General features: G+C 52.3%; 1 protein-coding gene across 2 annotated transcripts in view; it reads left to right on the top strand.

The window, feature by feature from the left end:
* Positions 1-341: 341 nt before the first annotated feature.
* Positions 342-14,943, top strand: part of OS9 (OS9 endoplasmic reticulum lectin) — a 160,689-nt gene continuing 146,087 nt past the window's right edge. For both annotated transcript variants that reach the window (XM_073613755.1, XM_073613754.1), the window contains exon 1: positions 342-579. In XM_073613755.1, the coding sequence (XP_073469856.1) occupies positions 427-579 (153 nt within the window). In that variant the 5' untranslated portion in view covers positions 342-426. The remainder of the gene's footprint in view (positions 580-14,943) is intronic.

The raw sequence follows: 14,943 nt of genomic DNA, 5'->3' as shown, positions 1-14,943 counted from the left end.
AATACAGTGTATCTCTTATATGGTTCTCAGCTGAATAGAGCAACCAGAACAGAAACAGTTAATAGTAGCCCTGCCAGAGAGCTGTGATTGGGTCAGGTCATCATTGATTTTACCCAATCGCAGCCACTCTGTGAGAAAGCCAAAACAAGCCCATGCCGGCAGCGCTCTAGCCAATCAGCAGTGACAGAGTGGAGTGAGTGACAGCTCTCCCTCCAACAGCTTTACAGCTCCGAAAAGAACTAGGCTCTGTGGGCGGGGCGCTAGATTAGGAAGTGAGCGGACAGAGGTGAAGCGTGAAAGACAGCTTATCGGACCAATAGGAGTCTCGGCTGTCAGTGTGTTAGCCAATCGGCATAAAGCAGGTGTAAAGAGGCGCTCTGTGGGACTTTGGAGGAAGGTGCATGTTGTTGAGCGAAGCGAGGGAAGATGGCGGTGCCCGGGGTGTGGGTTCAGGTGTGCCTGCTTCTGTGGGTGCTGTGTGGGCTCACAGCGGCTTCACTGGGGTTCCTGAACCTGGAGGAGCTGACGGAGATGAAGTACGGGATAGAGATCCTGTCCGAGCCGGTGATAAGGGGACAGGTAATGGAGAGCCGGGGAACCAGCTGTTACCTTACTATAGAGGACTGAGCAGCTGCTGGTATCACCTGGGGAGCACCGACCCCCCCATAGTACACATCACCCCCCCCCCCCATAACAGCACCCTTCCCCCCATAGCACACATCATCCCCCCACAATAACAGCACCCTTCCCCCCATAGCACACATCATCCCCCCAATAACAGCACCCTTCCCCCCATAGTACACATCACCCCCCCCCCCCCATAACAGCACCCTTCCCCCCATAACAGCACCCTTCCCCCCATAGCACACATCATCCCCCCAATAACAGCACCCCCCCCCCCCCCCATAGCACACACAGCACTGACATGGAGAGGACTGATCCCCCCCCCAAATCACACAGCTCAGTCCATGCTCATCACACCTGAGCTCAAGGTCTGGACTGTATTTACACTTATTAGTGTACATTTTTGTATGATAGCATAGGGAAGCCATTCACTTGAAAGAGATGCCCTACATGTGCCAAACGTGCTTAAGAATCTCCTGCATCTTTTTTGAGCGCAGAGCTTGGTGCGTCTTTTATCAGAAATGTGTGTTTGAGTCATTAACCATGCCGCAAGCGCAGCATGTGTTTTTTTTTTTTTTTTTTTTGTACATTCAGTATGTGCAGATGTGATTGGAGCCCAGACGGTGGCTGGGTGGAGTAGTAGTGGTAGAGGTCTAATGCACCAGGGGGTGTGAGTAGTAGGAATGAAAAATGACCTAACACCTGTGGTGAGAGGAGGAGAAATAGTGACCCGTCGCTAGGGTGGAATAGTTACCTGGCGGTGTTGAGGGAGGTGTAGCAACCCATGGCTGGTGGTGTTAGGGGAGGAATAGGACCCGAGGCTGGCGGTGTTGGGGGAGCAGCGACCCGAGGCTGGCGGTGTTGGGGGGAGCAGCGACCCGAGGCTGGCGGTGTTGGGGGGAGCAGCGACCCGAGGCTGGCGGTGTTGGGGGGGGAGCAGCGACCCGAGGCTGGCGGTGTTGGGGGGGGAGCAGCGACCCGAGGCTGGCGGTGTTGGGGGGGGAGCAGCGACCCGAGGCTGGCGGTGTTGGGGGGGAGCAGCGACCCGAGGCTGGCGGTGTTGGGGGGGGGAGCAGCGACCCGAGGCTGGCGGTGTTGGGGGGGGAGCAGCGACCCGAGGCTGGCGGTGTTGGGGGGGGGGGAGCAGCGACCCGAGGCTGGCGGTGTTGGGGGGGGGGGGGAGCAGCGACCCGAGGCTGGCGGTGTTGGGGGGGGGGGGGAGCAGCGACCCGAGGCTGGCGGTGTTGGGGGGGGGGGGGAGCAGCGACCCGAGGCTGGCGGTGTTGGGGGGGGGGGGGAGCAGCGACCCGAGGCTGGCGGTGTTGGGGGGGGGGGGGAGCAGCGACCCGAGGCTGGCGGTGTTGGGGGGGGGGGGGAGCAGCGACCCGAGGCTGGCGGTGTTGGGGGGGGGGGGGAGCAGCGACCCGAGGCTGGCGGTGTTGGGGGGGGGGGGGGAGCAGCGACCCGAGGCTGGCGGTGTTGGGGGGGGGGGGGAGCAGCGACCCGAGGCTGGCGGTGTTGGGGGGGGGGGGGAGCAGCGACCCGAGGCTGGCGGTGTTGGGGGGGGGAGCAGCGACCCGAGGCTGGCGGTGTTGGGGGGGGGAGCAGCGACCCGAGGCTGGCGGTGTTGGGGGGGGGAGCAGCGACCCGAGGCTGGCGGTGTTGGGGGGGGGAGCAGCGACCCGAGGCTGGCGGTGTTGGGGGGGGGAGCAGCGACCCGAGGCTGGCGGTGTTGGGGGGGGGGGGGGAGCAGCGACCCGAGGCTGGCGGTGTTGGGGGGGGGAGCAGCGACCCGAGGCTGGCGGTGTTGGGGGGGGGGGATCAGCGACCCGAGGCTGGCGGTGTTGGGGGGGGGGAGCAGCGACCCGAGGCTGGCGGTGTTGGGGGGGGAGCAGCGACCCGAGGCTGGCGGTGTTGGGGGGGGAGCAGCGACCCGAGGCTGGCGGTGTTGGGGGGGGAGCAGCGACCCGAGGCTGGCGGTGTTGGGGGGGGGGGGAGTAATAGCGACCCACGGCTGGCAGTGTTGGGGGGAGTAGCGACCCGCGGCTGGCAGTGTTGGGGGGAGTAGCGACCCGCGGCTGGCAGTGTTGGGGAGAGTAGCGACCCGCGGCTGGCAGTGTTGGGGGGAGTAGCGACCCGCGGCTGGCAGTGTTGGGGGAGGAATAGCGGCTGTCAGTGTTGGTGGGGGGGGGGAATAGCGACTAAGAATGAGCTCAGGCGCGTTCGCAAACAGCGTGTGCAGAGCCCGCCAGGAAGTCAGCACCGCACAGCGCTAATCACTATCTGTGAGACATTGTCCCGATGCACAGCTGCAGAGATCGGGAAATGTCTCACTGCCTGTGATTAGCGCTGTGCAGTGCCGGCTCTGCATGTGCTGATTGCGAACACACCTGAGCTCATACTTAATAGCGACCCACGGCTGGTGGTGTTGTGGGGGGGGGGGGTTGGGAGGAGGAATAGCGACCCACGGCTGGCGGTGTTGGGGGGGGGGGGGAGCAGCGACCCGCGGCTGGCGGTGTTGGGGGGGGGGGAGCAGCGACCCGAGGCTGGCGGTGTTGGGGGGGGGAGCAGCGACCCGAGGCTGGCGGTGTTGGGGGGGGGAGCAGCGACCCGAGGCTGGCGGTGTTGGGGGGGGAGCAGCGACCCGAGGCTGGCGGTGTTGGGGGGGGGGGGGGGAGCAGCGACCCGAGGCTGGCGGTGTTGGGGGGGGGGGGGGAGAGGAGCAGTGACCCGAGGCTGGCGGTGTTGGGGGGGGGAGCAGCGACCCGAGGCTGGCGGTGTTGGGGGGGGGGAGCAGCGACCCGAGGCTGGCGGTGTTGGGGGGGGGGGCAGCGACCCGAGGCTGGCGGTGTTGGGGGGGGGGGGGAGTAATAGCGACCCGCGGCTGGCAGTGTTGGGGGGAGTAGCGACCCGCGGCTGGCAGTGTTGGGGGGAGTAGCGACCCGCGGCTGGCAGTGTTGGGGGGAGTAGCGACCCGCGGCTGGCAGTGTTGGGGGAGGAGTAGCGGCTGTCAGTGTTGGTGGGGGGGGGGAATAGCGACTAAGAATGAGCTCAGGCGCGTTCGCAAACAGCGTGTGCAGAGCCCGCCAGGAAGTCAGCACCGCACAGCGCTAATCACTATCTGTGAGACATTGTCCCGATGCACAGCTGCAGAGATCGGGAAATGTCTCACTGCCTGTGATTAGCGCTGTGCAGTGCCGGCTCTGCATGTGCTGATTGCGAACACACCTGAGCTCATACTTAATAGCGACCCACGGCTGGTGGTGTTGTGGGGGGGGGTTGGGGGGAGGAATAGCGACCCGCGGCTGGCGGTGTTGGGGGGGCTTAAGAGCGACCCGTGGCTGGCGGTGTTGGGGGTGGGGGGAATAGCGACCCGTGGCTGGCGGTGTTGTGGGGGACGAGGAATAGCGGCTGGTGGCTTGGGGGGGGGGGTGCGCGAAGCAGCGGCTGGCACGGTTGTGGGGGTGGGGAGTAGCGACCCGCGGCTGGCGATGTTGTGCTGTTATGTAGTTAGTGTAACTGTAAACATACAAATATTCATCTTGATTTATTTTGTATTAATATGTGCTGATGTGTTAAAAACTTTGTTTCTATGTTAGTTATGAAAGTGTATATGTAATGGGGAAGCCAAATTGATTCATTACACATGTAGGTCTGTTTATTACTCTGAAAAGAAAACAAATGAAGCTTTGGATGGACTTTAGATATAAACCATATGTTAAAATGATCATTCGATCCAGGAATACAGACAGTGGAAGGTATATGTAAAGCTGTAACTCCCACTACTAGAGCGTCCCTATTGGTCTTTCTAGGTGATGGGTAGCCTCAAAGACTGATAGTGAGGGCTGGAGAGTGGGTGGAGCATGTACTTAAACAGGTGGTGATAATGTAAGAGAAAAACTGAGACAGTTGTCATCCTATAACAGGAGGTATTTGAACAAGGATCTTCATGGAAGGACCATCAGGTATTATAGTCAAAGCTACAGATTAAAAAAAAATTAATTGATTGGGCATATACTGTGAATGCTAAGGGCCCATTTACACTGGTCCCTGTTGGTGTGTTGCATTAAAGTGCATTATGCCATGCAGTAACGTGTTGCATTAGGGCATCCTGTTTATGGGCTAGCAAAGCACCAAACGAACCAGAAATTTGGCATGCACTAATCTTTTTGTTAGCAGGCCATGGTGGTTCATGACTGTGTGTTGTGCCGTTAAAAATGAATGGCACTGCAGAGGGCCAATGCACATAATGTACTTTGACGCATGTTTCCACTTGACACGGAAAGGATGTGAACTGAGCACTTTTTCTTAAATCTATCTGTAGATTAGGTCTCTGTTGCTAAGGTTCCAAATACAATGTTCCCTGCAAAGGGGAACGTAAATTCATACTTTTTCCCTTAACGTCTTTCAGGACAGCACCTTGAGAGCGTGGCTCCACCCACTTGACAGGAAACACACCTCCACCAAACTTTAAAAGGAGGCTCCTTCCCACTTATCAGTTTATGTGTTTCCTCCGGCGGGAACACATGTGGGAGTTTGGAGCTCTCAAGGTTCTGTCCTGAGAGAACAGGCTCCCTATTTTTTTTTTTTTTTACCTACCTCAGGAGAGCCGATTCCTCCCATTTTCCACAGGCTTACGGGTGCCGGGTGGATGGGCTCCTTCTCCCTCGTTAGTGCTTGGGGAGAGCCAGAACTGCTCCGGGTATTGCTGCTCCCAGGCAGGGGCGTCAGGCATGTCAGGTGTTTTTGTTTGTTTTTTTTCTTGCCTGCACATGTTTTTTCCCTGACGCCGCCGCCATCTTGGGAAGGGCAGTCAGAGGACTGCATCCGCCGGATGTGAGGTATCCGGAAGTGGGGCGGCATCCATGGAGCAGGCGTCCTTTCCGCCGGAAGCGCAGGGGGAGGAGGGAGGAATAGGTCTGGTGCCTATTTATTTCCGGTTCTAGTCCGGCGCACAGGTGCTATTGGAGTCCGGAACCGGCGTTTTCGCCACAGGCATCACGCTGCTGCCTCAGCATGGATTCAGGAACCGCAGCGAGTGGAACAGGCACAGGCACCAGCAAGGCCCAGGTAAGGAGCAGACTGTAGTTTCTGCTCAGCTTTACTGTGGGGTCTCTCTCTAGCCCTCTTCTCTCTAAATGTTAGTGAAGTTTGAGGGTATTTTTTCCCCCTGGTGGCGGAGGGGCCTGTCAGGGCACATGAGTCTAAAAGCTTTTCTCACTGTGCACCTGTGGTGAGCAACCTTGAGTAATCAGGCAGACTCTAAGCCCGGGTTCACACCATAATGCGCTGCGGACCGCACAGGAGCGCTGTGCGTCCCTGTTCACCGTTTCAGGGACGAATCAGGGCCGATTCTATGCCTGAATTCGGCCCTGAAACGCAGCCAAAGGCGCACAGCGCTTTTGTGCAGTGCGCACCGCAGCCGCCCCGGAGATATGTGAACCGGCTCCATAGGGAGCCGGTCACATTCTCCTGCTATGCGAATTAGATGTGCGGAAACGCACATCTAATTCGCATAGGTGTGAACCCGGGCTTAAAGATAGTTTGTCTTTTTTCTCTCTCTTTTTTCCCTTATCATGGCAGGCCAAGAGCTCTGACCCTGGGATTAGAAAGAAATGTCCTTCATGCAAAATTAAGTTAAATGAAGGCTGGAAAAAGGCTTTATGTCAAGCATGTATTGACTCCTTGGTGAGGGAAGAAACCACTTCCGCATGCAGTGATCTAATCGCATCTGCTAAAAAGGAATTGGATGCTACCATTCAATCCTTCAGATCCTCACTCACCTATCCATCTGCAAGTCAGCCCACTACCTCACAGTCCTCTCAAGGCTCACTGTTAATCCCGGCAGTGGAGGCAGAGATGGGTCCTCTGAACCAGGAAGGGCTTTCCCCATCCCATTCTAATGAATCAAATGAGGATGGTGATGAGCTGGAAAATATGTCTTCCAAGTATAAATTGTCTTTGGATCAGGTGGATGGCCTTTTAAAGGCTATTTATGCTACTCTAGGCCTTGAGGAAGAGCATAAGGAAATGTCTTTACATGACAAGATATATGCAGGGCTTAGTGAGTCTAAGTCCCGTACCTTTCCAGTCCATGCAGTGATTTCTGAAACAATCAGAAAAGAATGGGCTGACCCTGATAGGGCTCATAAGAGAAGGTTCCCTTTTGATGAGGACCCAGCGACTCTTTGGAATAAGGTTCCAAAACTTGATGCAGCCTTTTCTCAAGTGTCAAGATCTACTGATCTAGCATTTGAGGACATGGGGATCTTAAAAGACCCCATGGATAAAAAAATGGATCAACAGCTCAAGCGGACTTGACAATCCATTATGGGCAACCTTAAGCCAGCAATGGCAACTACTTGCATCTCCAGGAATTTGGAGTATTGGGTAAATCGGCTTAAAGCTCATATAATAGCAGATTCCCCTAAGCAAGAAATCCTTGACTCCTTTTCTACCATCTCAGCAGCCGCAGCCTATGTCTCTGATGCCTCAGCAGAGTCTATCAGGATGACAGCTAAGGCGGCAGCCCTTGCTAATTCTGTTAGACGGGCTTTATGGCTAAAGACTTGGCAAGGGGACACAGCATCTAAAAACAAATTATGCAGGGTCCCTTTTCTAGGAGACTTATTGTTCGGCCCTGATTTGGATTCAGTTCTGGACAGGACTGCAGATAAAAAGAAATCTTTTCCTGTCAAAAAAAAGAAACAACCAGTCAAACGTTTTTTTCGTCCTCAAAGGGCTCAGGAACAAAACAAGCCTCAAGAGAAAAAGAAAAACTGGTCAGGGCAGAGGGGTAAAGGCAAAGGAAATGTCCTTTTCCATCCTCCTGCGTCAACCAGCAAGACGCAGTGACAGTCGGTTACAGGTAGGGGGAAGACTACAAGACTTTCTCCCCTATTGGGCAAGCATAACAGAAAACCAGTACATTCTGAATATGCTAGCCCAGGGTTACAATATAGAGTTTTCAGATCTCCCCTCAGAAAGGTACTTGATGACAAATCTTCCAAGAGATGTAACAAAATCCCTGGCAATGAAGAGCCTATTAAAGGATCTGATAGATCAGGGGGTTATGACTTGCGTCCCACAGGGGGAGCTTTATCAGGGATTTTATTCCCGTATATTCCTAATAAAGAAACCATCCAGAAATTTTCGTTTAATCCTAAACCTGAAACCGCTGAACAGATCAGTCCAATACAAAAGGTTTAGTATGGACTCCATCTTCACGGTCAAAAATCTATTGACAAGGGAATGCTTTATGGCATCAATAGACCTTCGAGATGCCTATCTGCATATCCCTATAGCCCCGCAGTCCCAAAGATTCCTAAGATTGGCGATAAATTTGGGAAAAGAGGTTCTGCACTTGCAATTCAGGGCCCTCCCCTTTGGCCTGTCTTCTGCCCCACGAATATTTACAAAAATAATGGCAGAAGCGCTTGCACCTCTTCGCATGCAGGGGATTGCGGTAATTCTGTACTTGGACGATCTACTCCTTTTTGCCTCCTCCGGGGAAAGACTGCTAGACAACCTTGGAAAAACCCGAGGTCATCTAGAAACCCTGGGTTGGATCATAAATATGCAGAAGTCAAATTTCAATCCAGCCCAGAAAATACTATTCCTGGGGTATCAGATCTGTTCAAGGGAACAAAAGATTTTTCTCCCAGAAGAGAAGGGGAAGGTCCAGAAGGTGGTAGCATCCTTACAGGCAAGCCAGGAATTATCAGTCCGACAAGTGATGTCATCCCTAGGAACCCTAACCGCAACCATACCAGCCATTCAATGGGCAAGGTTACATTTCAGGCCTCTCCAGAGCTTTCTCCTGAGAATATGGAATCACAGGTCAGAATCTCTGGAAGCAAAGGTAAAGATACCCACCAATGTCAAGAGATCGCTTTGGTGGTGGAGGAGACAGGAGAATCTGTCAGAAGGCCTGCTCCGGTTATTTCCAATAGAAAGTGGTAACGACAGATGCCAGTGTATGGGGTTGGGGAGCTCACTTAGACCAAGACTTCACACAAAGAATGTGGTCTCGGACAGAAGCAAAGAGGTCCTCTAATTGGAGGGAGTTAAAGGCAGTCGCCTTAGCTTTAGATGCCTTCTCTCCTATCTTTCAAGGTTCTCATGTCCGGGTCCTCTCAGACAACGCCACTACCATAGCCTACCTAAACAAATAGGGGGGTACAAGAAGCAAAACACTTCAGTTGCTAGCTTCAAAGATCCTGGTTTGGGCAGAAAAGCATGTTCTGTCCTTATCAGCAGTCCACCTCAAAGGCACCTTAAATGTAGTGGCAGATTATCTAAGCAGAAGGCGGATTCAGGAGTCAGAATGGGGCCTGAACCTGGAAATCTTTGCATTGATTACCAGGGCCTGGGGTCAACCACAAATAGACCTATTTGCGTCAGAGGAAAATACACAACTCCCAGTATTTTTCTCTATTCACAGAAACGACAAGGCCCAGGGGACAGATGCGTTAATCCAGCCCTGGAACTCCCATCTAGGTTATGCATTTCCTCCTTTCCAACTTATCCCGTTGGTGTTAAGAAAGATACAGAGGGAGAAGGTGGCAGTAATCCTAATTACTCCATTTTGGCCAAAGAGGGCATGGTTTTCCACCATTCTACAGATGGCAGTCAAACCATTTTGGCGGCTGCCTCTCCGGCAAGACCTGCTCCTACAGGGTCCAATACAGCATCCGGGAGTGGCCAGTCTAAGCCTCACGGCCTGGTTTCTGAGGAGCAGTTGTTAAGAAACAAGGGTCTGTCACAACTCTTGGTAACTACCTTACTTTCCAGTAGGAAAATAGTGACCAGAAAAATCTATGCTAAATATTGCAAGGTCTTCAACTCTTTTTGTCGTTCGACTAAGAGAAAAGTAAGAAATTTAGTGTCAATTTTGGAATTTCTTCAAGAGGGGGCAGACAAGGGATTGTTAGTCAGCACCCTTAAAGTGCAAGTAGCTGCTTTGGGAGTATTTCTAGAAAGACCAATCTCTTCTGAGCCCTTGGTTATAAGATTTTTCAAGGTGCTTACCAGATCTAGACCAGCTCCGGCTAAGCACTTTCCCAATTGGGATCTATCAGTGGTCCTGCAAGCCCTCACAAAGGAACCTTTTGAACCACTACAAGAAATCTCTCTAAGGAATCTTACTCTTAAGACTTTGTTCTTAGTGGCAATAACGTCAGCAAGGAGAATTGGTGAGCTGCACGCCCTATCTGTTAAGAGACCCTTTTTAACTATCTACACAGATAGGGTTATACTTAAAACCGATCCGGGTTTTTTGCCAAAGGTGGCGTCAGCACACAATAGGTCGCAGGAGATCATCCTGCCAACCTTTTGCTCTAACCCTTCGGGGGAAAAAGAAGGCAAATTCCATAATTTGGATGTAAGAAGGACTTTATTACATTATCTGGAGGTAACAAGTAACTTTCGGTCCTCGGACTCTCTATTCTTTTTTCAGGTAAGAAGAAGGGCCAGCAAGCTTCTAAGGGGTCTATAGCTAGATAGCTTAAATCAGCTATTCTAGCAGCCTACTCTCAATCGGGGCTATCTCCCCCGCTGGGAATTAAAGCACATTCTACCAGGGCTCAGGCCACTACATGGGCAGAAATGGCTGGTGCCACCCCAGATCAGATTTGTAGGGCGGCTACGTGGTCAAGTTACCTTACGTTTGTCCGTCATTACAGGCTGGATCTTCTGTCAGCAAGTGAATAAGCTTTTGGCAGAAAGGTCTTGCAGGCTGTGGTCCCTCCCTAAGTGGGTAGGCTGTTATCCTCTCAAGGTGCTGTCCTGAAAGACGTTAAGGGAAAAATCAAGTTAGACTTACCGGTAACTTGTTTTCCAGGAGTCTTTCAGGACAGCAGCAACCCGCCCTTATTGTATTAAATTACTATGCTGTGACTAACCATATTCTGATTATGTGTTCCAGCTTGGGCCAGAGGTTCTCTACTACTACTGATAAGTGGGAAGGAGCCTCCTTTTAAAGTTTGGTGGAGGTGTGTTTCCTGTCAAGTGGGTGGAGCCACAATCTCAAGGTGCTGTCCTGAAAGACTCCTGGAAAACAAGTTACCGGTAAGTCTAACTTGATTTTTTTTTTTTACTGTGCGTGCACGCTAATCCAGTAAAAAATGTCTTATGGACTATCTGCAGAAACCACATGTCCATTTTACACCCGGAATAAGAATGGGGGTTCCGATCAGGTCCGCTTTTCAGGCATCTGTGTGAAAGGGGCCAAAGCCCAAAAGGAAAAAAAAACAGTTTGCTGTAACTACTGAGTGTTCGCAGGAGTTCAACTTTATTTGTTAGGCTGCATTCACACCTGAGTGTTTTCAGCTTGTAAAACATCTCAAAAGTTCAAAAACGCCCACAAGCAAAATCCCATTAATTTAATTGGCCCCTGTTCACATGTGAGCGTTCTGTCGCCTGCAGCAAAATGCCTGAAGCTCAAAAAAGTACAGGAGCTTCTTTTTGGGCAAATTACAGGAGTTTTTCTGCTTTTTACATTGGTGACCCTTTGACCGGTACAAAATCGCGATAAAAATTGTGGCGGGAAAAAGCCTGAATGTAGCCTACTAGATGAACTCCAGGAATTCAGCCACTTTCTAAAATATGCTGGGTTACTATGGGTTAAAGTGTTACTAAACCCACAACTGTAAAATAAGTATATGCAGTAAAGATCATACCTCTTTAACCACTTGCCGCTCGCCATATAGCAGAATGACAGCGGAAAAGTGGTTTCAATAACCTGACTGGGTGTCATATGACGTCCTCAGAATATTAAGCCGCTGCGCGCCCCTGGGGGCGCACATCACAGCGATCGTTGTTGCGGTGTGTCAGTCCCAGGACCACCAGGATGGCCATCCACACTGGACCACCAGCTATGCCCCCCTAGTCCCCCAGGGAAATACAAATTTGTGCCCAGGCAGCTGCCAATCATTTCCCAGGCAGCAGCCAATCAGTGCCCACTCCAATGCCTGCCAGTGCCAACAGGGATGCCCAGCAGTGCCGCGTATCAGTGCCCATCAGTGCCACCCATAAGAACCCATCAGTGCCGCCTATCAATGTTTATCAGTGCCCGCTCATTGGTGCCGCCTTATCAGTGCCACCTTATCAGTGCCCATCAGTGAAAGAGAAAACTTATTTACAAAATTTTATAACAGAAACAAAACCAAAACTTTTTATTTTTTTCAACATTTTCGGTCTTTTTTTATTTGTTTAGCAAAAAATAAAAACCGCAGAGGTGATCAAATACCACCAAAACAAAGCTCTATTTGTGGGAACAAAATGATAAAAATTTAGTTTGGGTACAGTGATGGATGACCGCGCAATTGTGATTCAAACTGCGACAGCACTGAAAGCTGAAAATTGGTCTGGGCAGGAAGGTGTATAAGTGGCATGTATTGAAGTGGTTAATGATGATCCCATGTTATAAACCTCTTGTTTTCAGAACAAAACCAGATATTAAAACTATACAGGTTTGGCACGAGGAGTCAAATTCACTCCGGCAAGAGTGCTTTGAATCAACTGATTGGAATGTATTTGCACAAGATGCAGACTTAGAGGAATATGCTTCATCTGTTCTAGCTTAGGCCTCATGCACTTGGACATTTTTACAGCTGCTTTTTTGAGCGTTTTTTGCAGCTTAAAAACGCCTCTCCATGTTAGTCTATGGCCTCATGCCCACCATGGCGTTTTTAAGCTGCAAAAAAACCTCAGGACCAGTGCGTTCTGAGGCTCCAGCGCTAGAGCTGTAAAAACGTCAGACACTGCCAAAAGGTGTTAAACGCGAATTAACAAGGCTTAAGCCAGTGTCAAGCCTCGTCCGGCGTTTCTGTCTCTATTCAAAATCAGTGGTTCCCTATTGGAGCCCATCGATTTGAATAGAGGTCGCACCAGAAGTCAGATCAAGAGGATCCGACTTGCGGTGCGACTTGTGTGCTGAGAATCTTGAAGGGGGAACCCCGCGAAAATTAAAAAAAAAAATTTGCGTGAGGTTCCCCCCAAAACGATACCAGACCCTTCGGTCTGGTATGGATTTTAAGGTGAACCCCCACACCAAATAAAAAAAGGCATTGGGGCTCCCCCAAGATCCATACCAGACCCTTATCTGAGCACGCAGCCCGTTAAGTCAGGAAAGGGGGGGCGAGCGCCCCCCCTCCTGGACCATGCCAAGCTGCATGCCCCCCACCCTAAAGCACCTTGTCCCCATATTGAGGACAAGGGCCTCTTCCCGACAACCCTGGCCGTTGGTTGTCGGGGTCTGCGGGCGGAGGGCTTTTTGGAATCCGGGAGCCCCCTTTAATAAGGGGGCCCCCAGATCCCGGCCCCCCACCTATGTGAATGAGTATGGGGTACATCGTACCCCTACCCATTCACCTGGGGGGAAAAGTGTGTCAATTAAAAAAAAAAACACTAGACAGTTTTTTAAAGTGATTTATTAGGCAGCTCCGGGGGTCTTCTTCTTCGGGGGTCTTCTTCTGACTCCTCAGCTCTCTCCGGCCTCTCCTCCCGGTGTCCGGTTCTTCTCCCGCTCTCCAGTTCTTCTGCTGGGCTCCTCCGCTATCTTCTGCTCTTTTGCCGCTCTCTTGCTAGCGGTGGCCCGGTCTTCTCCGTCGTCTTGTTCCCTCTTCTCTTTTTCCGATGTTGACACGATGCTGTCTCCCGCTGTAATGCTGTGTGCGAGGTGCGCAGCGACTTATATAGGCATGGGGCGTGGTCACCGGGTAATGTCACCCAGTGACCCCGCCCCCTTATGACGCCACAGTTCCGGGGCATGATGAGACTGTGACGTCATAAGGGGCGGGGTCACCAGATGACATCACCCGTGACCACGCCCCATGCCTATATAAGTCATTGCGCACTGCACACACGGCATTACAGCGGGAGAGAGCGTCGTGTCAACATGGGAAGAAGACGAAGGGAAAAGACCGGGCCACCGCTAGCAAAAGAGCTGCAGAAGAAAGCGGGGGGCCCCGGCAGAAGAGGCCGGAGAGCATGGAGAAGTCGGAAAAGACCCCCGGAGCTCAGAATGAATTAAAGAAGGGCATTAAGGAGGCTAAGCGTAGATATAAACAGCGCATTGAATCTTATTTTGAAAATCAAAATTCTTGTAGCATGTGGAAGGGGATTAAAACAATGGTAGATTTTAAATCTAGGGATACACGGGTTTGTAAAGTGCTCCCTGACACCTTAAACCAATTTTTCCCATTTCCGTCTTTCAGGACAGCACCATAGAGAGACCTTGAGGAAACACCGCCTTCAATTTCAAGATTTAATCCCCACCGTCCCCCCGGCCCCTCAGTTCTGGTGTTTCCTCCGGTGGGGAGACATCGCTAGGGACCAGGGGCTAATGTAGCCAGGGTGGCTGAGGCCGTTTATATCCTGAGCAGAGGGAAGGGGGGGGGGACCAAGGTCTCTCTCTCCCTCTCCCCCTCCCTCGACCCTGCAGTCTGAGAGGCTAGTGAGCTGGGTACCTGTATCAACTGCAGATCGCGCTCCTCCAGCTTCTCTTGGCGAAGAGTAAAACTGGAGGGGTCCGCCTTCTTCTGCCCAGGGGTGGCACGGGGCGGAGGCACAGAGAGATCCGCCTGCTCTATGCAGCCAGCGTGGGAGCTCTGAGCGCTGGGTCGGACAGCGGGTGATATCAGTTCCGGCGGGGGTCAGTGTTCTCGTCTGACCCGCGACTTCCGGTTCCGGTCGCGGGGATTGAAGGTGGACCACGCGCTTGGCTGGTGCTGCCTCATCTTTGCTGTGGGGACAGCACACGGAGGTTAGGAGACCACACACTCCCCAGAGTGAAGATGTCGGAAGCGGAGGCTTCTCGAACTGCTCCCGGAGATTCCGGCACCAGCCACTCAAAGGTAAGGGGAACCCTGGGGTGGTGTTCCCTTAAGCCCTTTCTGTAAGCTCCACAGGTGTCTGTTTCCTCTGGTGATGGGGGGAAGGGTGGTTGATCCTAGGAAGAGCACCCCTGGTGGCCCTCTGTGGAGGTGCTGGTGGTTAAATTCTCTGATTGTTTGTTTTTTTATTTATTTTTTTTTTAATTTTTCGGAACAAGTCTACGGAAAAAAGCAAGTCGCCCCATAATCCCAAGAAAAAATGCCCTTCATGCAGAGCCACGTTGGGGGAGTCTTGGTCCAAACCACTTTGTAAGGAGTGTATAGAGGGGTTAGTAAGGGAGCAGTCAGTGGAGCAATGTTCGGATCTAGCAGCGTCCGTCAAGGAGCTTTCTAGCACTGTGCAAACTTTTAAAACACTTTTTTCTAGTTTTCAGTTGCCACAGCCCCAGGTCATTTCTCCACCAGCACAACGGAGTATTGCTCC

Source organism: Aquarana catesbeiana, linkage group LG02, assembly GCF_042186555.1.
Source record: "Aquarana catesbeiana isolate 2022-GZ linkage group LG02, ASM4218655v1, whole genome shotgun sequence".
NCBI lineage: Eukaryota > Metazoa > Chordata > Amphibia > Anura > Ranidae > Aquarana > Aquarana catesbeiana.
The sequence above is the reverse complement of the archived record's forward strand: the minus strand, read 5'-3'. Positions and strand labels throughout refer to the sequence as shown.